The sequence below is a fragment of the Cyprinus carpio genome, chromosome B16 (genome assembly GCF_018340385.1).
Source record: "Cyprinus carpio isolate SPL01 chromosome B16, ASM1834038v1, whole genome shotgun sequence".
Lineage (NCBI taxonomy): Eukaryota > Metazoa > Chordata > Actinopteri > Cypriniformes > Cyprinidae > Cyprinus > Cyprinus carpio.
In genome coordinates, this window is record NC_056612.1 from 16,667,340 (window position 1) to 16,691,394 (window position 24,055).

Genomic DNA, 24,055 nt, shown 5'->3' on the forward strand with positions numbered 1-24,055 from the left:
TGTTTTAAATGTCTTGTAAGAATAGTGGATAGAGTAAGAAAGATGAGACTATTGCAATCCCTGGTCATGGGGTCATGGTTAAGTCACTCAAGTCACTGAAAACAGGAAACAAACTAAAACCTGTTTTGTGTGGTTTGAGAAACCTGACTGAAAAAGTCTGAGTAGCAATTTCAAATTCCCCTCTTCGTCAGAGAGAGAAACTGGGTCTGGTTAGTTCAGAATGTAACATCATATTAATATTAACATCCTATGTTAATAGACATGCTTACAAAAGTTTTTGTCCTTCAGTGTAAGACAAAAAGGCACAGAATGCATTCTGTTAGCACTTTTCTGATCACTTATACAGTTTATATATATATATATATATATATATATATATATATATATATATATATATATATATATACAGACTTCTTTAAAGAACCTTTTAAGGACTAGGAATAAATTAAAGCAAACACAATTTGTCAGTATGTTCTCTAAATGTCTGAGTTAGCAACACTTAAAAGTTTAAAAACAGCTTCGGAAAGATTTTTTATTTGTGTTTTGGAAATAACTTTAGTCTTGTTTTCTGAAAAATTTATCATGAATTTATGATTAAAGCAAGTACAAATATCTGCCAATGGCATACAAAAAAAAAGCTTAATTCAAAGGGAAAACATTTCTTCGTTCCCCACTGAAAAATACTTGTTCTTGTTTAAAACAACATCACTTGATTTTGTTAAATTTCTCAAAAAAAAAAAAAAAAACAAGAATCATATCTTCATCATCTCAAGTAATTTATATTTTAAATGTAAATACAAAAATGCTGAGTTAAAAATATTAAGTATACAACATTTTAAGTCCTGACTCTCAGAATTTAAGATGTTTAAATGTTAAATCTGAGATGTTTGAATTTTTAAGGCCTTAATTTTTGGAAGTTATAGTTTATGTAAGTTGTAGGTGTGAATACAGTATCAAATGCTCTGGTTACATAACATGCAATAAAAGTCAATAGTGACAAAGGTGACATTACACAGCAGCATATCTCATTATGAAGCTTGTCTGTAACGAGACTGATGTTTTTCACCATTTAAGGTTGTCACAAAGTGTAATGGAACTTGTACCAGATGACATATTGATATGGGATTTTAGCATATGTTAATCTGAAATGATAGATTTTACTCTATTTAATGTCTGTTATTCCGCCAATACCTGCTTTTTCATATTTCGTATTTATAACTCAATGACCTTAAACACACTGAGTAGCATCAATCTATTATCATCACAATCATTAACTTTATATGGCCCACACGCCACCATAAAAGGATGTGATGTCACATCCCTCTGTGATGTTACGTCTTAATGTTGCTTGTTAGCAAATGTTTGTACGGTCGTGACCTGTGTGATATAGCTAGATAAAATATGAAGATGATTCTGGAAAAATAAGACAATCAAAACGGCATGCATGAATCAACTGTAAAAATAAATCCCATGTTTATTGCATTAAAAATACTGCATATGTCAAAATACACTTAAATATACCTTCCTCAGTGCTTTGATCGAAAAGGCGATCTTCCAATCAGCCAGTTTTTCCCCTGCAGCAGCATTTACAATCACAATATGAACTGTCTTGAGACCGATATAAGACATGACTTTACAGAGAACGTGTGTTTGTGTCCAATGCTAATGTCTGTAATGAGCCCAGCTGATGTTCAATGGAATGTAATACACTGGACAGAATTTACGGGGAATTTTCAGCTCTAGAAACAAAGAGTTTGGAAATTCAATCATTGATGAAATGTTGTGTGGTAAAGTATTTAGGCACCAAATAGATTCTGTAGGAAAAGATCCGATCAGGCAAATTGAGCATGCATACAGCATCTCAGAGAAAGAAATCAGGACTCCTTCCTCAAGGCATCATCTCCTCATATCTTATTTCCATGCGTTGAACTGAGCATCTGAATCACAAAAGGAATGTAATTCATCCACTTCATGTTAGCTTTTAAAAGTTTGTATTTTTTGTCATGATTTCATCTTCATTGGAGTCTGTAATTTCTCAGATAGCCCAGTGAGCCTCAAAAGGAGTTGTAAGTTGAAGTTCTGATCCAGCTGCACAGCAACAGAGGTCTGTACAGGTGTTAATGTTCACCCTGCAGAATCAAATCCTCACTCATGGTCAGTGCAAATAGAATTGTGCAAGTCTACATCATGTAGTGTCCCACAGTGGGTCCAAATGGCAAAAAATCTTTTTCTCGATCACTGGTTTCTGTCTTGTTTCCCAGCAAAAATAAGAAGCCATAAAAGTCCATCAAATACATTTACATGAGAAGGAAAACTGCACATCTCACCCTATTTCTTACCCTATTATATAATTTTATATATATATACATATATAGGGTATAAACAGTATTATACCCTATATATTCAGAAAATATTCTCTAAAAATAAGTTTTAATATGTTATGCAATTTTTCTTCTCAAATTTATCTTGTTTTCATGAGACACTTATATTTTTTACCATTAAACAAGAAAAGAAAAAAAGTGTAGTCCATAAATTTGCAACCGGGCCAGAGTTTCCTTCCAGACTATACTTGGTGAGGAGTGTGGGGTTTCCCAGGGTACTGCTGTCTCCGTAAAGGCGGATGAGGGGCAGGTCTGTACATAGAAATAAGATTTGATCAGATTACACTTTTCCATAGACGATATTTAATCTCTTGTCTGTTGCATAATATTACAGAAAAAACATCTGTCCTCTGACCTGGCAGGAGCAGCAGCTGATGTAGGGTTACGTGAGTAAGATGATGAAGATGTGGCAGGTCCTGGATGTCCCAGCAGTGGGGGTGGGTGAGGATGGGATGAAGGATCCATAGGTAGTGGTTTCTTGGGAACTGGAGGTTTGGGGGGAACGGGCTTCTGAAACAGGATGAGGTCATTATTGTTTTGTCTTATAAATTCAATTTGCTAAACATCATTGTTCAAGATAAAAGCAAAAGGACTGCACTGAGAGAAACAGATACTGTCAGATGTATCAGACACAGAGCTGATTAGTATTGTTAATAGAGAGTTACACTTTAGACGCCTGTGCTGATACCTGGCGGGTAGAGAGGACAGGGTCAGGAGGGAGAGGCTTGCTTGGAGCAGCCGGTCGTGTTCCTGTGGGCTGGACGTACAGTCGCAGATGCAGCCATGTGACAGAAAAAGGCAAGCGCTGGGTGAGACTATCTTATTGTGCCGTTTTACTCAAATCATTGGGGATCAATCTATTCCAACATGATTTTCCCTTGATCAGAAAATTAATTTGTCCGAGACCAGACTGAATCATAGGCCATGCACTGCACATTTGATTCCTCTGATTCATCCATGCAAAAGACTGGTCAAATATCACTGTTTTCACCTTGCAGAGAGACTGGGAGAGATAAAACACATGCTTTATATGCACATGGGGGCAAAGGCTTTTTCACAGCACTCTACTAAGCTTGAACTAAGGTTAAAGTACTGCTACTATTAAAGTAAGGTTAACACTGTTGTTTTGATATCACCTACTCTCATAAAATGCTTAGTACATATACAGTATTTCTGCATAATCCACCACAGAACAGTTTTTACAAATTAGTTATAATTAATAGTGATGTTATCCAACTCTTTAACTGCTCAAATTTTATTGTGGAAAGTGATAATATGTATCTAGTGGTAAAATGAGCACAAATGTATTCTTTTTTTTATTTCTTTGATGTTTAATGTTTCAATTAAGCTGTTTTCAGTTTAAAAAAAAATAATAATAAACATTAAATTTAAAACTGCTTCTAGTGTTGGCATATATTAACTCTTTTTCACACAAGGGCACTAGGTTTTGTAAATTTTAAAATAAATCTGAAATAATTTAATTTTGAAATGTTTACATCTTTGTTTACATCTTTTAATTTTAAATGTATTATATAATTTATTTTAATTAAATTTTTTATTCAAATGTAAATGTAATTTTAAAATGTATTTTATTTTATTTTATTAATTTTAACTTTATTTAATTTTCTACTGAATTAATTTTGTTTTAATTTTATTAATATTTTATTTAAATTAAACCAATAATTTAATCTAATTTCCAAACCACTAGGGTTGTGAGTTAGTTTAATTTTTGCAATTTTATACATTGATTCATTAAAATTAATTACTATATGTGATTGCGTGTGTTGTCCATTAATGAATACTGGTTTACAAATCTAATAAGGTAATTATTGTAAAGCTATTAAGCATAAGCATTCAAGTCAACCGAACTTAACTTACAACTGGAAGTGCACATTATGATGAATTAGACGTCAATAGAACATTTTCTTTATGGTGATATTTAAAAATATTCCAGATTACATATGACCTCTTACTCTCCCCCAGTCTAATCTCACTCCATTCACTCCTATCCGCATGCACAAACCACCATCATCTTACAGCAACCCACATGCAACCACACAGAGACAAGGACCACAACTAGAAACATGGAGTGAGTTTCTAAAGGTAGACACTTTGGGCCAAGACAGAATAAAAGACACAGTCATACAGGGCAGCTAGCAGCAACTGCTCCCTCTACCTTGCACTGCATCTTGCTCTCTGAGGGGATGGGGTCAGGAGGGAGGGGTTTGGTGGGAGGGGCGGGCCAATGCCCCATCAACTGAAGAACCAGAAAGAGCAATAAAAACTGCATTGGTTTGTGCATATCACACAACTCTGCATCTACCACCAGAACACCTCTATACATCTCTGTTCCTCACAAGCTTTGTGAGCAGCAATGAGATTTACCTGAGCAGGTTTAACGACAGGATCAGGTGGAAGAGGTTTAGTTGGAGCAGCAGGCCTGTTTTGGACCTAATAAGACAAAAGTGTTGCGGAGGGGGTAGCAGAAAGGGAGTGAACTTTTATTGTACATGCATGTTACCATAAGGAAAGTTAGCTGGTTTAGGCATGACAGTAATTGGCTGGTAAACCATTGGCTGGTATTGTTACAGCAGCAGATGTAAACTCAGTGAACTCCAGTAACTGTCAGATATTTTAGAAGTTTATGTGAAAACATATGCAGTATTCATGCAGGGAAGGTTCAACAGAGGAGCGATACATGTGTTACATACAGAAAACAAAAACATTGGCTGTAATTTTACTGCATCAAGCACGGTTTTTGTCATTTTTCCACGGATCGATGTTAAAGTCACCCAGACCAATTCTGTTATCCAGGTGAAAGAGAAGGACTGTGATAGCCCTCTATAACCCAATGACTGTGTATCAGCCCTCAGTAGCTTTAAAACGGACATCTATAACTAAGATTTTGCCTCTGTCCTACTTACAGATAAAAAAATAAATAATCTACTACAGAGAAGCACATGATACATTCTAGGGTTGGATCATTACCAGAATGTTCACTGTGATATGATATCAGATTGTTATCTCAGTATCTCTACCTTTGGCAACAATTTAAACAGCCTTGGGAAACGGGTGAATTGAGACTAGAACTGCCAATAGATTCATATAAAATATTATTTAAAGGGGTCATATGATGCTGCTAAAAAGAATATTATTTTGTGTATTTGGTGTAATGAAATGTGTTTATGTGGTTTAAGGTTAAAAAACACATTATTTTCCACATACTGTACATTATTGTTTCTCCTCTGTGCCCCGCCTTCTGAAACGCATCGATTTTCACAAGGCTCATCGCTCTGAAAACCGAGGTTTCAACGAAACAGTGCCACACACAGCGGTCTTGAGTGAGTAGAGGCCAGAGGCCTAGAGTGAGCCGCGGTCTAGAGTAAGCCGCGGCAGGCATAAATGAGCAGAGGCGGGCGGCATGAGAACGGTGCGGCAGGCGGATTCTACGAAGGTCTTGGGGCAACCACATGTGACGACCCCGGGCTGGACTCCGCTTCATTCACAGTAAAAGCCAATTCGGAGATCCACAGTCCAAAGTTGATGTATTTCCTCAGCAACCAGCACGGATTAGCCTCAGGCATGATGAAGCAGATATCATCCTCTTTTGGAAGGCCAAACAAAGTAGTTTCACTTTCACAGTGAAACACACAGTGTCTATATGGCATGGCGGCGGCGGTGGCAACAATAATACTACAATGAGAATAAAAGGTATGCCTTCTTTCTTTGCGTGAACATCTGGGTGGCGTTATGCAAATCTTCCCATATACTGACATAGATATGTGGGGGCATGTAAGAACGAGCCGTTTCAAGGGGTGCGCGGACGAGTGTTAACTTTTATAAAGAATATCTCTTTGGATTTGAGACTTTAGTCTTTGCAACTTCACAGATCTTCTTTATTCACCAAGAGCTTGTAATAAGCATCATATGACCCCTTTAACTTGTATTGTTTAAAATGTTTACTTATTTTACCCCCTTTTTGATTTATAGATGAATTACAGAATTTAAAATTTGGGGTCAGTAAGTTTTTTAAATAAATTACATTTATTCAGTGAGGATCAAAACTGATCAAAAGTGACAGTAAAGACGTTTGTTATTTTCGACTTTACATTCCATTCTTTTGTTGAATGTTTTCAACATTGATAATAATAAGAACTGATTAATGAGCACCAAATAAGCATATTAAACTGAAGACTGGAGTAACTGGATTGCCGGTTCCAGTCAGATGCTGAAAACTCAGCTTCGCCATCACAGGAATACAATACATTTTAAAATACAAAAGAGTTATTTTAAATTGTAATTAAAATTTCTCCATATTACCATATTTACTGTATTTTTGACCAAATAAAAGCAACCTTTGTGAGTATAATAAACTTCTTTCAACAAAAAAAAAAGAAGTGAGAAAATCTTACAGACCCCAAACTCTAATCTACCACCAACTTGCTTTGTCATTTCCTCTCTGGACATGGTGACCTCACTGTGAGCTCATTTCTGTATTTCTCTACAGACTCTCAGTAACCCTACACCGCATTATAGAAGATCATCCTCCAGTAATTGTATCACTGAGCAGCACTGTTTTTCTCCAGATCAGATTTACTGTACCTTGCTGATAGCCTGGGTGAGAGGGATGTCGCTCTGGTGGGGCCACTGGTACCTGAGCGGTTGCACCTGATCTCCATTTCGAGCATTTCCAAGCTCCATGGCAGGAGTCCTGTGGGGAAAATACAATATCTTCAAAATATTAAGCTCAAAATAATGTTACTTTTTTCAGCATAAAGAAATTAAATATGTTGAGAACTATTTGTTGCTGGTCAGTGTTACTGTTACATAAATGTATACCAATATATAATCGGAGGGAATTTAATGTTACAGAACTACAAGCATCTCACTATCTAAATCTACTTCACATACTGTTGTTTAATAGGGAACTGGAGAACTGTGTGAGAAGGACAGCTAGCAGGGAGACACGTACCATTTAAAACTAAACAAACATTTTTTCTCATCAAACCAGAAAAAAATGAAAGAGACTCTTATGCTGGAAGTACTACAATGCACATAACCAGAGAGGAGCTTGTCAATGACAGCCAATGCTAAGCCAATTTAATTTTTTTTTTTTTTATTGTCATCCAAAGCCCCTGCTGGTGAGAGACAAATGTTCAGCTATACGAGAACAGGGACTGCTACCACATGGCTTGCTGAAGCTCCACATTTAGAAATACCTCCGGTTTTCCTCTTTGTCACAGCATTCAATATAGGCCACGGAGACCCCACTGCACCGTGGGTAAAACACAGTAAAATAATATATTTAATGATTTATAATATGATGTTTGACTGTGATGAATGATTTTATATTTTATCTGACATTAACAACTAAGGTTGTAATTTCTGTCTGGCTGTTGTATTTTTATGGTACCGGTATTTTTCTTTTCTTTTCTTTTTTTTACAGCATGTTTGTGCCAAACTCTTAGAAATGTACTCTTTGAATTCATTTTGGTTTCATTTGTTTTTAAAAAACTTGTATATGATTTTTAATAAAGGTTTAAATTTAATGTGGTGTAACCATCAAGTAAAAAGTTAAATAGTCCTTACACCTTGGATACCATTTTAAATATTAATAAGCAGCTTATTTATTAAAATGTTAAATCATTTAATAATTATAAAAATATTTTGCCAAACTACTAAATAAGGTTTCTTTTTACTAATTTCATTCCTTTATCTTTCCCAAAAATAATTTTAATTCAGAAGTTAAAAACCTGCTCATCATATTTTAAGTCACTGCAAGCTTAAATTGCATTTTTTTCAATGTATTTTTAAATGAATACATTAATAATTATTAATTAGTATCTCCCACCTCATCTGTCATTGCTGCTTTGCACAGGCTAAGTAAAGTGAGATAAATTGCTTTAATAAAAGTATGTAATCTTTTAACCTCTGTGTCAGTCTGTGTTCTTCTCAGTCTTACCGGCTCTGTCGGCTCTTGTTGAAGGGGGTGTGGCCGAGGTACACAAGGCCTCGTCGACAGCGGGGGAAGCGGAGTGCGATAAACAGCAGCGAGACCGGTAACACAAACAGGAAAATGACCAGCAGAGCCACCCGTGCAGGATCTGAATCTGTATACAGACAAAATCCAGGCTAAACACTACCACGCCAATGTAATCATTGTGTTTATGTGTTACTTACTGAGTCCAAATGTCTAATGAATCAGTGTGTGTGTGTGGTACCTCTAGGCTCTCGTGCAGGGCCACTGTCCAGACTGCCACCATATCCAGAGTATCTGCAGTCAGGAGGAGCCCAGCCTTCATCACAGTGACAGTTCTTATTACTGTTACACACCTACACAAACAAAGACACAAAACAGAGAAAACTGAGAAAAATAACATACATTTGAAAAACTTAAAAGTGTTTATAATTCTCAAAGGTGGCAGTGTCCCTCCCCCCTCTTCACCCCGTGGCCATTGCACTTCCTGCGGCATTCCTCAACACCAAACATGGACACGTCCCGGCACTTTTGGTCTACACATGCCTGAGAAAACAATGTTACAATAAATTAAACATACAATAAATGTAATACATTTCAAATATGTTTAAAAAAAAATTCCAGGACTAAATAAATGTTTATAATGTTTATTATTGTAAAATATTACTCTATTTCAATATAAGTTACAGTGTAATTTTTTTTATTTACTTTTTTGTCAATTTTTTCTTTTGATGGGAAGGCTGAAATTACATTAGTTCAGTCTTCAGTGTCGCATGATCCTTCAAAATTTATTCTAATATGCTGATAGTATTATAATACTATAATATGTGACCCTGGACCACAAAATCAGTCAAATTTCAGTTTATACAATTGAGACGTATACATCATCTGAAAGCCGAATAAATAAGCTTTCCATTGATGTATGGTTTGTTAGGATATGACAATAAAAGGACAAAAAAAATTAAATATTGAGAAAATTGTCTTTAAAGTTGTCCAAATGAAGTTATTAGTGATACATAATACAAATCAAATTATCTTCATGGAACATGATCTTTACTTATTGTCCTAATGATTTTGTCATTAAAGACAAATCTATAATTTTGAGCCATACAATGTATTTTTGGCTATTGCTACAAATATACCTGTGCTACTTAAGACTGGTTTTGTGGTCCAGGGTCACATATAATAATTTGTGGAAACCTTTTTTTTTTTTTTTCAGGATTCTGTAATGAAAAAAAAAACAACAACAAAAATCTTCCTAATTCTCTTCCTATGGTAAGAAAATCTCTTATTATGGAATTCAGCAGAATTTCCATATTACATAATTTACAATCCTAAAAAGACACATTTAATGTACACTCACCTTGTTGGGCCCACAGGCCGTCCCCTGGGACACCATGGCTGGGTCTGAAACATCATCACCCAGATTAAAATAGGCGCCCCGGCAGGTAAAGTCACTCTGGTTCAGTTTGACTGTTGTGGTCAGAATCTCAACGTCGGAGCCCAGCAGAGGACGCTCATTTCCACCCTGACACTGGATCCTACCACAGTGCACATCCCTAAGCAAAACAGAGCACATTAAAAACAAAGATTAAAATCATATTTCCATAAGAGCTGATGTAAATGGATGTAAACAACATTAAAGCATAGTTTTGTTGTAATTATGCTTCCACAGTATATGCAAAGAAATCACAAAACAGACAGTTGGATAATAAACATTTTAGGAAACAATCATCATCATATCAGTGCTTGGAAATTATCAGACTTTAGGCTACATGTCCTCACCATTTTAAACAGGGGATGTAGGAACCGTTAGGCATCTGGCCACAGTTTCCGTATTTATTGCCCTGCTTATTCACAGAGGAGAAGCAGATGGGTGGAGCGTGGGTGGAGTCTTGGAGGGGTGGAGAGAACAGAGATTCAACTACAATAAATGTAGATTCTAGATTAGAATCATCAGATTCATCATTGTGAAGCATGTAACACTCACTCGGTCCCCAGAGCATTTGGCACTGCTCGTCCAGACTGGCACACACGCCGCTGTAGCAGTACGAGGACCCGTCCTTGCATGACTCTCCGTTCTGCAGAAACACATTAGGAGGACAGTAGGGGGACGTGCCAGTGCAGTACTCCGGCAAATCACAATCTCCCAAAGGCTCCCGACAAACCGACCCGGCCACACGCAGCTGTTGGGAAAGATGTGGTTGGGATGCAGTGAGAGAGTGCCGTTACCTGCGCATGTTTAAGTGTGTAATCATATGCACCTTTACTAACCTTGCAGTTCTCACAGCAGATGCCATCAGAAGAGCACTGGGCCCCAGGAACCAGTTTACACGTGCTGGCATTGCAGCAAGGGTCATTACATTCCTGAACACACACACAGACGGGAAGCAGATTACAGAGGTGAAGAGCACATTACTTCATTATTCATTTTAAAATCCTATAGTCTGACATGTTCGGATAGCCCTGATGATTAGGGGTGGGAATTGTTTATAATCTCACAATTCTCGATTTTAAATGGAATTCTGATTTGATATAGTAAAACTACTGAATTTTCTCACAGTGGTTCAAAATTGCATTGTGGAGAGAAATAAAAACACAGATAAGACACACTGATGTAAATTTGATTATATTAAGAAATAAATGTAAAATACTTGTAATGTTTAGAAACATTATACAAACTATATTTTTAACTATATACCTACATTTTAGTTTGTTTCCCTTCCTCCACAACAAATCCTTTAAAGTTAACAGTATTTAGAATAGAACATGAATTAAAATATATAGCAAACATAAATTATATTACCATTATAAACAATATTTTTTATAACCACCATGCTTAAACAAATACATTTAAAGTGAAAGATGATAAAAATGTGTCTGATATTCAAAGAGAATACAGTACTTTGTGTTTTCAGTGTCTTTCATTTCTGAATGTGAGTATCAATTTTTTATCTAACCTTATTAAATGTAAATAATTAAATGTAATTAAATGTAAAAGGTGTTTTCTTACATCCAGTAGGCCGCAGTCACACTCCTCTCCTTTCTCCACGTACAGGTTCCCACAGCGTGGACCTCCCAGAAGACTCTCCGGCTGAGGCACGTTAAACAGACACATTCCACCACCATGCAGTAGACTGAGAGAAAGATCCCGTTCACTGCAGCTGCTGAAGAGCTGACCGGGCATAAACCTGCACATGGGAGCATTTACTGCGTACTGCACGATTTATCCCCAGCACTATATTATAAGACAGTCACAAACCCTCACCCAGTGGAGGGCTCCATGATGCAGCCCCCAAGCCGAGGCTCGTTCTGGCACTGGCAGCGCCTGTCGGCTGTATCGTGACTCATTCCCAGGTTGTGACCCAACTCATGTGCCACCGTTGATGCCACACCTAACACGCTCACCAGGTGATCCTACAGTACAGGAAATATGGGTTAATACTAAAACAAGCCTTTTTAGTGCATAAAGGCTAAAATTAAACAAAAGATTTCTCTCACCACATTCACTCCCCCTGACCGATCCTTTGAGCACATGGAGGACTGAGATGCCATGCCGACTGTCGTCCCATCAAATGATTCACCCCTAACATATAAAAGCACATTATGATTTACCATATTAAATCTGATCAGCTGGTGCCTATATTTTCCACAGTGCATCTGGACCTACATGATGAGCTGTGCATTGTCATGCCGTAGTCGTGGTAGAAGCTCCCTGGTCCTCCAATCCAGGAAGCGGTTTAGAGTTTCAGTGGGATTTTTATCCACTTTAATTTTGTCCTGGTCACTCCAGATCTCCAAACCCAGCAGAGCCACACGTACATTCAGCGGCCGGTAGAACTGAGACAGAGAGACAGCCAGTGATTTAGACAAGTATATGTACTTCAGTATATGTATAGTGGCAAGCAGTGTTGTTATCATTAACTAAAACTATAACTAGTAACAACTGTTTTCATACAATATAAATATCAGATGAAATATTAGAAATGTAGATTTGGCAACTAACTAAAAAATAAAAAAGTTGATGTACTAAAATGATTAACGATAAAATGTAAATAAAAATAAATTCCAGTACACAGTAAAACCATTTATAATGTTGCAAAAGATATCTATTTAAAATAAACATTGTTACTTTTTCTATTCATCAAAGAACCCTAAAGAAATGTTTCTTGAGCACCAAATCAGCGAATCATGTGACACTAAAGACTGGAATTATGTAAAAAATTCAGCATTGATATTTTTCACGTTACTTTTGATCAAATAAATGTAGCCTTGGTGAGCACAGTAGACTTCTTTCAAAAACCTTTAAAAAAATCTTACAATTTTGATCAGTATAAAGTTTTAAAATAAAACTTACCCAGTCTACTTGGTTTGCCACATCCAACATGCGGTAGATTATGGTTTTATTATTCTTCTGATAATTCAGATACTGTGAGGAAAAAAACGAAACTCAAAACTGCAACCTTAAATATTCAGATATTTAGACTGTAAAGCAATGCAGTGTATATAAATATATATGTATATACCAGTAGAGGGAGCAAGTGTCTCACAGTGTGTGTGTGTGTGTGTGTGTGTGTGTGTGTGTGTGTGTGTGTGTGTGTGAGTGTGAGAGAAATTCCTCTACTCTCTTACCTCTTTATGATCCGCCACCAGCACCAGCTCAATATATTTGGTCTCTGAGAGAATGTCTCTCTTACTCTGTCACACAGCAGCAGAAAAGGATCATGACAACAATCAAACAAATGCACGTACCTATAAATACATTACACAGTAAACACACACAGCCTGCTCACCCTGTGTGTGTGTGGGATGATCTGAATGGGAGGAATAGAGGTATGCGACACTCCACAATCTCTAGACTCGGATGTTTGTGGATGTGTCAGGTAGATCACATGCATCCATCCTTCTTCCATTCCTCCACTCCCTTCCTCTTCTTTTTCATGCTGTTCTTCCTCAGGAAGCAGCTCAAAGCTCAGTGTGGCGTTAATGACTATCACCCCCCTGCGGAGAGAAAAAGAAGTGTCATGAATCAACATTACTAACATAGACCGAACATCATGTTAACACACACATCTGATTCAAACATAAATGTATATTCATCAGTAAATCAAAAGTAATGGTAAAGACTTGAATTGTTACAAAAGATTTCTATTTCAAATACTGTTCTTATAAACCCATTTTAAAAATGTATCATAAATTCCACAAAAATACAGCATATCTGTTTTCAACACTGATAATAATGGGAAATGTTTCATTAGCACCAAATCAGCATTTTAGAATTATTACTGAGGGATCATGTGACACTAAAAATCTGAAAATCCAGCTTTGCCATCACTTCCCTTACCAAAAAGTAGTATACTTCAAGTTTATTTTATTAAGTATACTTAAGTAAAGTTCAAGTATATTTAGACTTTTTGTAAGTAATAAGTCAAGTATACTTAAATGTCATTTTAAGTATATTTCTGAGAAGTACATAAAGCCCATTTCTGAGAAGTACATAAAAAGTAAACTTAAAGCATACTTTCCTATTTTTTAGTTTAAAAGAAGTATACTAATAGCACACTTGAATAAACTTCTTTTTCGTAAGGGTTGGTGAGCACAAGAGGCTTCTTAACTACGGCAAACGTGTGAACTGTAATGTATGTGCTTCCTAAATCATTTTGGGTGATAATTTGATAATAATGACATTACAAAACTGTAATCTGTGTTAATTATTAAGGTAATTCACATTCTTTCTGACTAAGTAACAACTCCATGACATCTGAAATCTAAGTCGTTCTTACTGTTTACTAAGAAGTTGAGTCACAACATTTTTGAAAGTTTAGCAATGACCATAATTCAGTTAAATCTCTCACAGGATGTGGTAAGATCTGAAAAATGTAAAGCAATATTACCGTAACCCAGAGCAGGAGCTGAGAACCACACGGGACTGAGGGTAACCTTGCACTGAACCATGATAGTAACAATGCATCTGTCACAGAAACAAATTGACGTTAAGGTGAATAAATAACTGCAACATTCCAAAAAGCATTGTGAAATAAATGTGCACTAGTGTACAAAGGACTCAACTCACCACTGGGTTCTCCTTCATGGACACCCCAGTTCCATTTGGCAGGTAGTAGAACACGTTAGGCGGCTTTGGCAAAAGATCTCTGCAAGCAGACAAATGTTCAGATAAGATGATTTATATAACTTCATTAGATACTGATTATACACACAGGAAATGACTTACTGGTTTTTCTCCAGTTCCAAGATATACAAGCTGCTTCCCACTTGTAAACCACACAGCAATCTGTCAGGGTGACCATTCTGGAGAGAACGAGAGAGACAGATTTCATGTTAAAAAGAGATTATTTGAACAGTGAATTTGTTATACAGAGATGTAGCAAGAGCTATTTATGAGCCCTCCTGCTCCACGTCAGCAAAATGCTAAAAATAACTGTCTTTATTCATATCAGTACATATGAGATTGTGTTTTCTTCATGCAGAAACATATTTTGTGTTAATCCTACATTTCTTAATTTATAGATTTTTTTTTTTTGACCCAGTGAGACTCTATTTATTGAAAAAAATGAATAGTTTTAATTAATATTATGGTAATAAATATGAATGCTAACTCATATCATCATATGACTCGTATTATGTAATTTTATTACTATTACTGGACTAAAAAATAACACAGTAGCACATGTATTCTGCTATAAAAGTCAACAGAAAGGTTCAAAATGTTATGAGTAAATCTATAATTTAATCTGCTGTATATATTTAACAAAGCAGAAAAATCTTTCCAGGTAGCCTGAACCTGTACAGTGATTTGGAATCACTGCATCAGCACATGGCCAGAAGAAAAGATGGGTTCTCTGACAGGATAAAATAGCTTGATTTTAGAGGATGAACTGGGATATAAACAGACTTCCCCTCCTCCAAACTCTTTCTGAGACTTTCCCTCATCTCACTTCCTATTCAAAGCACCTTTTCCTGCCGTTCTATCACATCCCTTTGGCTCGCACACACATTCAGCAGCCTGCTGAAAAAGTGAAACCCCACTCAGCTTCCTGTTGCACCTCTGCTGCTGTTTCCTGCTTTTCTCCAATGTACTAATGGAAACAGCTTACTTTATTGACCCCCCCTTCTCTCAGCCAATAAAAGCAGGTTTATCTGACTTCTAACCGGCCTTTCTCTTTCCCTGCTGGTCAATGTAAGTTAGACATCTCTCACAGCAAACTGACTTTAAAAGGAAAGGTTACATTTGTTCTGTGTGTCTTTTCTTATGGAAGTCCAAGCAGGCTAAATTCTCTCTTTCATTAAAGGTAATCCTGAACTTGTAGATGTGAAGAACAAAACGTGATCATAGAGTAACAAACACACACTTATGTCAATATCTGATGAAAGGCTAATGCCACAATGCAGCAAAGATGAAATATTGCAGAGCAGAAAAAATAAACAACCAAAAAAAAAAAAGAATCAAAGAAATTATGAGAAGTGATAGTAAAAGTAGAGCCAGTCTGGATGTAGCTCAAATAGCTTGAGTAAAAATATTGATTTTGTCATACCCATGATATTCGTGAATAGATTCCTATTGATTTTTTATATTATATGCTAGCATTCCTGCACTGCTCTTCAGCAGCAGTGCAACCTAGATTAAATCTATAGCCCTGGCAAAAGAAGTCACATTTGAACCCAAGTTTCCCCCAAATAATGGCAGGAAACTTGCATGTTGTCCATGTGGCTGTGTGCAATGTAGAGTGTTGACCAGAAGTCCAAATTACAAACAAATGACTTTTATAAACAGGTTCATTTTAGTGAATCAAAAACATACAGAGCAACCACAATTACAGCCAGATTCACGAACAAATAATTTGTAACAAATAACTGGCCTTTTTAATAAATCATTTAGAATCACTCACAAACTCATCTATTAAATAAACAGCAATTGAACTAGATTCTGTTTAGTCTTGGGGAAAAAAATAGTGTTTATGCCAAGTTAAAGGATTCTTAAAGGGATAGTTCACCCAAAAATGAAAATTATGTCATTAATGACTCACCCTCATGTCGTTCCAAACCCGTGAGACCTCCGTTCATCTTCGGAACACAGTATAAGATATTTTAGATTTAGTCCGAGAGCTTTCTGTCCCTCCATTGAGAATGTATGTACGGTATACTGTCCACGTCCAGAAAGGTAATAAAACATCTTCAAAGTAGTCCATGTGACATCAGAGGGTCCGTTAGAATTTTTTGAAGCATCGAAAATACATTTTGGTCCAAAAATATCAAAAACTACGACTTTATTCAGCATTGACTTCTCTCCCAGGTCTGTTATGAGCGCGTTCACAACACTGCAGTTTAGTGATATCCGGTTCGCGAACGAATCACTCGATGTAACCGGATCTTCTTGAACCAGTTCACCAAATCGAACTGAATCGTTTGAAACGGTTCACGTCAACAATAAGCATTAATCCACAAATGACTTAAGCTGTTAACTTTTTTAACATGGCTGACACTCCCTCTGAGTTCAAATAAACCAATATCCCGGAGTAATTCATTTACTCAAAAACAGTACACTGACTGAACCGAGCCAGATAACGAACGAAACATTGACTCGTTCTCGAGTCAAGAACCGGTTGCATCGGTTTTCGGATCACCGGTAGTGATGGGAAGTTCTGTTCTTCTCCGCGAACCGGTTCTTTCGGACAGTTTGATTCAATAAACCGGTTGCCGAAAACGGTTCACCAGTTCTTTTGCGCTCGACGTAATGACTTCATTGGCGATGATTGCCCTTGATTCACGCCTTCGGTTTTTACCCGCGCACATAACATTAGCACAGAATCAGTTCAGAATCAATCACCAAAAGAACCAGTTCGGTTCAGATGCGCTGTGTGTCAGTCTGAATCACGCATGCGCAGTATCATCAGCTCCTCAGTTCTCGAACCGGACGCGTCCGACAGAAACGGTTCTTGACTCGAGAACGAGTCAATGTTTTTGTTCGTTATCTGGCTCGGTTCAGTCAGTGTACTGTTTGAGTAAATGAATTACTCCGGGATATTGGTTTATTTGAACTCAGAGGGAGTGTCAGCCATGTTAAAAAAGTTAACAGCTTAAGTCATTTGTGGATTAATGCTTATTGTAGACGCGAACCGTTTCAAATGATTCAGTTCGATTTGGTGAACTGGTTCATGAAGATCCGGTTACATCGAGTGATTCGTTCGCGAACCGGATATCACTAAACTGCAGTGCTGTGAACGCGCACATAACAGACCCGGGAGAGAAGTCAATGCTGAATAAAGTCGTAGTTTTTGATATTTTTTGGACCAAAATGTATTTTCGATGCTTCAAAAATTCTAACAGACCCTCTGATGTCACATGGACTACTTTGAAGATGTTTTTATTACCTTTCTGGATGTGGACAGTATATCGTACATACATTCTCAATGGAGGGACAGAAAGCTCTCGGACTAAATCTAAAATATCTTATACTGTGTTCCGAAGATGAACGGAGGTCTCACGGGTTTGGAACGACATGAGGGTGGGTCATTAATGACATAATTTTGATTTTTGGGTGAACTATCCCTTTAATAATTTATAGGAATAACTGAGAATTTCTTTTTATATGCAAGCAAAATATAACAACATAACAGACTGAAATACTCAAAAGAATCAGAATCCTGTTCAATCAGGAATTTGTGAATCTAGAAGTTGTGAATATGAAATTGAATCCAGGATATCAGGACATGTATATCGATAGCCAGTCCTAATCCTAATCATTTCCTAGTTAGTTTCTTTTTAAATCTAACTAGATATGTTATTATTACAGTGGCCTTCTTAGATTGATGTAAACTAACATTAAATTGCTTTTGGCAAGTATTTAAAGGCTGCATCACCTACAACAGTAGCTTAAAACAATGCATATATAGCTGTTGGGTTACTTGTTTCTGAGGCGGAGCAAGTTATTATTTTTCGATGAAAAGTTACAATGGCAAAGTTTTCCTTAATAAACATGAATGTGCAAAAGCACCAGGGATCTGAATTAGGAAAGTAAACAGGGTCAATTTGGATTTCATGTCTCAAGTACAAGACGACTGTGGTGAAATCCTGGATGGATGTCAGACCTCCTACAGCTCTCTCAGATCTCATCCAGTCTCTTGCGAAAGCTTTAAATGCTCTTAAAGAGCCTGTGGAGTTGCTAAAAAAGGTTCACCAAAAGGTCACGAGACTGACATCATAAGAGCATCACTCTCTAAGCCACATCTGCAGTCATTTACTGAGCTGCACAACACACCCATACAAGCACTTTCTCCCAAGATCGAACCTCTAGGTTGTTCACAAAAACTGAAGCCCACATTATTTTTCCAGCATTGTTCAGGTTTCCTACAAAATCACAGGCATTTATTTGTAGGCTATACATTTATTGCTATCAGATGGTTCTGGTGAGTGCCTTTCCTATGAACTCCTGGGAACAGACTGCAGTTTACAGGGAATGGGTGGATCGCTTGTCTCTGAACAACCAGGGCCAAGTCAAACTAGAGACTGAGGCAAAGATGAAAAAGAGGGTTTGAATGTGTGTACTTTTCAGATAGACATCCCATGTGCCAGACACAAAACTGGAGAGTTTTCAACTACTTTTGGTAATTGTTTTATGTTTAATATTATGAAGCAAGCGTGTGAGAGAAATAAGTTTGGAGGTCTAGGCAGAGCAGAGATCTTTATTTGTGCATCTAAAACTCCAAACTTTTACAAACTTTTACAAAACACCTGCCAATTCCATCCTCAGTGTCTCACAGTCCATTCCTTCATACCTGACTAATTTTTCTCTATGATTTCTTTGACTACAACACATTACACAATATTTATTTTTATTTTCTCTGGTATTTTTTCTGTTTCTTCAGAATCATCCGAATATCTTGAAAAATACCATTTACAAACCCCCTTTTTTTATACGATTTTGAAACTGCTGTGGTACCAAATGGGCATTAACTGTATTAAATAAGCTTTTTGTGTTCTCTTAAAGAAACAAAGTCATACAGGTTTGGAAGGACATGAGGGTAAGGAAATGATGACAGATTATTATTTTTTTTTGTGGTAAACTATCCCTTTAACCACTTCATCCCTGAGTACTCATTACTGCTTCTCTCTTTCCACCTTCTCTCTGTTTTTCTTTTCTCTGCCTCAGACTGTTCTCCTCTTTCTCCCTCTATTCTGTTATTGCCTTCTGCTCCACCCTTTCTCCATTTCTCCCCCTCTTTATAAGCCTCTCTTTTTCAGTCTGAGGTAATGTCCCTGAGCACATGCAATGACCTCAGCAGTTGATGAATGCTGGGTGGGGTACTTTTACTGAAGCTAGCTGAGTGTGACGAAGAAAAAGAGCATAAGAGAAGGGGAGAATGGGTGGAGGATGAGAACTGCACCAGAACTCATGTTTTGCCTGCACCTTAGCCTTGGCCCGTATGAGGCTTGCTCATATTCTCTAAAAAAGAACCCACTCATAAGAGCAATTCATCACACCAGTATGTTTTTGATTTGCTCATAAAAGTCATTCACTCAGGAAACAGTTTTCGCTGGTAGCAATGTATGTTTTCCACTACAAAGTGCATGGGAACACTATCCGAGTGCTCCATCCACATTGGTGGAAAATGCATGTAAATGGAACTAAACATAATTTATCATTTTGTATCTGTAATGTTTTAATTTAATCTGGTTGCTAGCCCTAGAAGCCACTATATTTAATTGTGGTTGAAGTAAATAAAACTGTGTGGGATATGACTACACAGATTAAACTCTGTTTGGGTGCCATAAGAGATTTCTTATGGAGAGACACAATATCTTTATTTACATGACAGAAAACTACATCTGTGCTATGTAACTCAATTTGTTTGGCTAATCAAAACACACACTTTGAGGCGGTGTCTGTCAATCAGTTTACACATTATAAGGCTGCCCACATAGTTCACCCAGAAATAAAAAACTCTGTCATCATTAACTAACCCTCATGTTGTTTCAAACCTGTATTGCTTTCTTTCTTCTTTTGTTTACAGTTGACGTCCACTGTATGGAGAAAAAAGACATTTAGAAAAACATGAGGGTGAGTAAATGATCTTTATTTTTGGGTGAACAATCCCTTTAAGCTGTATAAGCCATTTTCAGGTTTTAGATGAGATGAACACTCTGTCTAATTGCCATATTAATATAATTTGAGTTCCAGTTAGTGGGTGGTGGATGGTTTGAGGCCAACAGTTTATAATCAACAGACTGTATTCATTGGTGTACACACACATACATACATAAACACACACACACACACACACACACACACACACACACACACACACACCCAAGCCATCACCCGCCTTTCCTTTCCATGGCAAAACAAGCTAAATACAGACCATCGTTGCCTCAGTTTTTGTGGTTCAACCAGGCACAGAGGGGCTGTGTATGACAAAATAAATGAATCAGCTTGTAACCCAGGGAGCATTTTGTATATCACACTGTTGAGAGAAGTGACAAAGAGAATAAAATAAATTATGAGACAGTGAATGAGTAATTAAAGGTCAAGAGAGGAAGGTGGGTTTGGTGTCTGTATCTGTCCTGTCCTGGAGGGAGAATGTAGGTGTGTTGAAATATTTAGCTGGAAACTTCCTGCCATAATGTATGATCCGAGAAAAAAGGAACTAGAGGCAACATTAAGGGGACGGACACTTCCTGTGCAGCTGAGAGCAACTCTTCAAGTCATGTCCTGCTAAATTCCCCCATTCCACACACACACACACACACACACACACACACACACACACACACACACACACACACACACACACACACACACACACACACACACACACACACACTTTTATTACTAGTTCCAGTAAGGAATTTTATCCACACATTTCATTCAATTTCACATGCTATTTTACTGTGATTGATTTTTTCTGTTCTTAGTGCAAAAACTCACCTGTAAAACATCACTCAGGCTTCTCCTAAGTCCATTGACAAAAGCAAACGGCCTTGTCATTGCCAGAGGCTTCAGTTCTCTTCTATAATTTGTGACTGTAGGAGATAAAGAAAACTAGTTTTTAAACTTTCTATTGTCTTATGAACTGTCATACACAAAATGTGCCCATTTCCCTGGTTAATTTCAAATGCTTTTGGCATCTTAAATAATTCATAAAAAAGAATCTCTGCAAAACAACTTGTGCTTAGAGAAACTTTTTGTAGTAGTTTTTTAGTAGTAAATTCATATATAAATTGCTACCTAACATATTGTAGGGCCAAGATGAAAGGTCATAGCATGAAAGGTCATAGCATGCCATGTCATAACATGTAATGTAAGAATTTTATACAAAAAAACAAAGAAAGAAACTTTGGTTTTATTGTGAAAAAAAACCCTTTGGGGGTATTTATTTCATACTGCTTACTGAAAATGGGTCAGAATGAAAGAAGGGTTAATCTGTTCAGCTGTGAAAATTGTGTTTTTTGTAAGTGCAACCTAAATACTTGGGTAATCACTGATTATTGTTTTGGCTAATGTTTCCAAAAATTTCCTTGAATGTCAAATTTGGTGAAACTAACAGACAGATTCTATCTTCCATTATTTATTATCAACCTATCAATTACAAAGAATTAAAGATATGTTGATGAAATTTTGTGTGTTATTCTCTAATAATGCACGTTCATCGCAGAGTGTTAGAACGGTTTTGCTCACACTCCAACACCTAACAGGAACACACTTGTGAGTAACCACTATAAAGGCTGGCTGTGTTGTGAGGGCAGCTGTTGTTCTGTCTGAGACTGACAGCTGTGCTGGAGCATGCATGTACAGCACTGGTTTGCAGGGCCTCTAAACTGGATCAGAAGCACCAAATACAATCTGGTCGGTCTGGCTCGAACAAATAGCTGGATCTACCAGCCAAAAATGACAAAACTTGTGGAGATTATGTTACAGCTCTGGGATTCTCAACAAACTGCTTAATTTACTTGGAAACAAGTCAGAACTGGAAATCCTGAAGGGAATGAGTGAGCATTTTGGATGTGTGATGGCTTTTATAGAATAAGCTTCCTTTCCAGCAGCACAGATCGAAGAGCAATTATGTTCAAGAATGAACAGTTCTACATTATACTGTTTGAGCAGTTTACAAACATTGAGCCTGTGATTAGGTGGGTAAACGAGAGTCTGCTGTTAAGACTATTAAAGAACAGAGCCTGTGACTTATCTAGACTAAAATAGCTGAGCTGTCCGCTGTGTTTCTGTTTGTTTGTTTTTAGTAGTCAATACGCCAAAAAAACATGGTTACTTCACGTTTACTATAATAAAACTATGGTTAATTTTTGTAAGGGAAGTAACATATTAGTGAACAGTTCTTAAAAGAACCAGTTTTTTCTTAGTTTGAAGAACATCTACATCATCTAAAGAACCTTGTGTGCAATGAAAAGGTTCTATGGATGTTAAAGGTTCTTCAATAAACCACAGAAGCCAATAAATGTTTCTTTTTTCTTTTTTGACTGTTTTACAAACAAAACAGAGCATTATATGTTAAGCTTTAGAAGCAAATGTATAATTATTTCTAACTGCCTTGATGCAACAATTACTCCATGCAATATTCAAAGCAGAGCATCCCATACCATTGTGAAAGGAGTGAGTTATCCGCGTGAAGCTGCTGTCATCCCTGTTTAGGGTCAGAGTTAGGGTCCCCCTGAACATCATGAGCGGGGTGCCTTCAAACAGAAGAACAGTGACCAGAGTTCTCCAAAAACACATGAAAAACTGATGATGGTGCTTCATGGTCCAGTGACGCATTGAGCTGTCTCTTCTTTGAATTCAAGTAGAGAAGCGAATCTGTACACTTGTTAAAAACAGTCACGCGTATCGCGTTAAGACGGCCCGCGGTCAGACGATGTCACACGTGAAGGCGCACCTGGCCATTCACCTGCTGCTGGACGCAGAACTGCAGTCCGTTCTGAACGCGCGTCCTCGGCCCAGCGTGGGTTCTGTCAGGGCAACCCACATCCTGCTGAAAACCTCGGTTCAGTCTCAGCAATAACAATGGCTACTCTATTTCGCTTAGAGCTGCAGAGGCATCGCCTGTAATGATCACCTTGTAGAATAAGCTTTCTCTATGACGAGGGTCGCATAGCGCGCAATCGGTCCACTCGCCAGTGTTAAACTGAGGCAGTATAATCGCATTTCTCAGTGTGTCCAACCCGATGGGATTTCCTCTTTCGCGTTAACTCTTTGCTGTCCGGTCCGGTTCAAATCCTTGCCAGAGTGATTATACGCATTGGTTCTTCAACAACTGGAATAGTAAAGAAAAATCCTGGGCGTGACCTACTATTATTAACTATAGCGGTTAAAGATGCGGTCGGGGGAGGTACTAAAGGACGTCAAAACAGGATTGGGAAGGTCTGAAAATATAATCATTGTATACAGTTATGCGTTTTCAGACAAATAGACATTAAAGTTTAATTGCAAGGTACACAGAAATCGTGAACCATAGCAACAGTAGCCTACGCACTTTCCAAATATCAATACGAATAAAAACATAACAACCCCTAATATTATTATTTAAGACTTAAATACAAGTTTATATATCAAAAGTATATCATAAAAAAAGAGTTTCTTTAAAAAAGGTTTAAAGTTTACTTTTTTTAAAAGGTTGTGTGAGATAATTAGGCGACTTGATTTTTTTTTACCCATTTCAGTTATGTGTAC

General features: G+C 37.2%; 1 protein-coding gene across 8 annotated transcripts; it reads right to left on the reverse strand.

Annotated features, from left to right (window-relative positions):
• Window positions 1-1,449: 1,449 nt before the first annotated feature.
• adam15 (ADAM metallopeptidase domain 15) lies at window positions 1,450-23,908 on the reverse strand. 8 transcript variants are annotated; one of them, XM_042741123.1, is made up of 26 exons: window positions 22,969-23,908; window positions 21,302-21,396; window positions 14,591-14,667; window positions 14,432-14,510; window positions 14,253-14,329; window positions 13,152-13,359; window positions 12,991-13,056; window positions 12,716-12,787; window positions 12,029-12,198; window positions 11,860-11,944; window positions 11,627-11,775; window positions 11,372-11,549; window positions 10,633-10,725; window positions 10,349-10,544; window positions 10,144-10,252; window positions 9,722-9,917; window positions 8,827-8,904; window positions 8,603-8,714; window positions 8,344-8,491; window positions 7,601-7,651; window positions 6,984-7,092; window positions 4,767-4,832; window positions 4,558-4,638; window positions 3,070-3,138; window positions 2,737-2,888; window positions 1,450-2,633 (listed from the first exon to the last, which is right to left on the reverse strand). In XM_042741123.1, exons 1-26 carry the CDS (start codon window positions 23,141-23,143, stop codon window positions 2,564-2,566), a joined length of 2,961 nt encoding a protein of 986 aa, XP_042597057.1. In that variant the 5' UTR covers window positions 23,144-23,908; the 3' UTR covers window positions 1,450-2,563. The 8 variants fall into 8 exon arrangements, with proteins under 8 accessions (XP_042597057.1, XP_042597056.1, XP_042597059.1 ...); XM_042741122.1 differs by having other exon boundaries at window positions 2,737-2,891; window positions 22,969-23,907; XM_042741125.1 differs by lacking the exon at window positions 3,070-3,138 and having other exon boundaries at window positions 2,737-2,891; window positions 22,969-23,907.
• Between the last annotated feature and the right edge of the window lie 147 nt (window positions 23,909-24,055).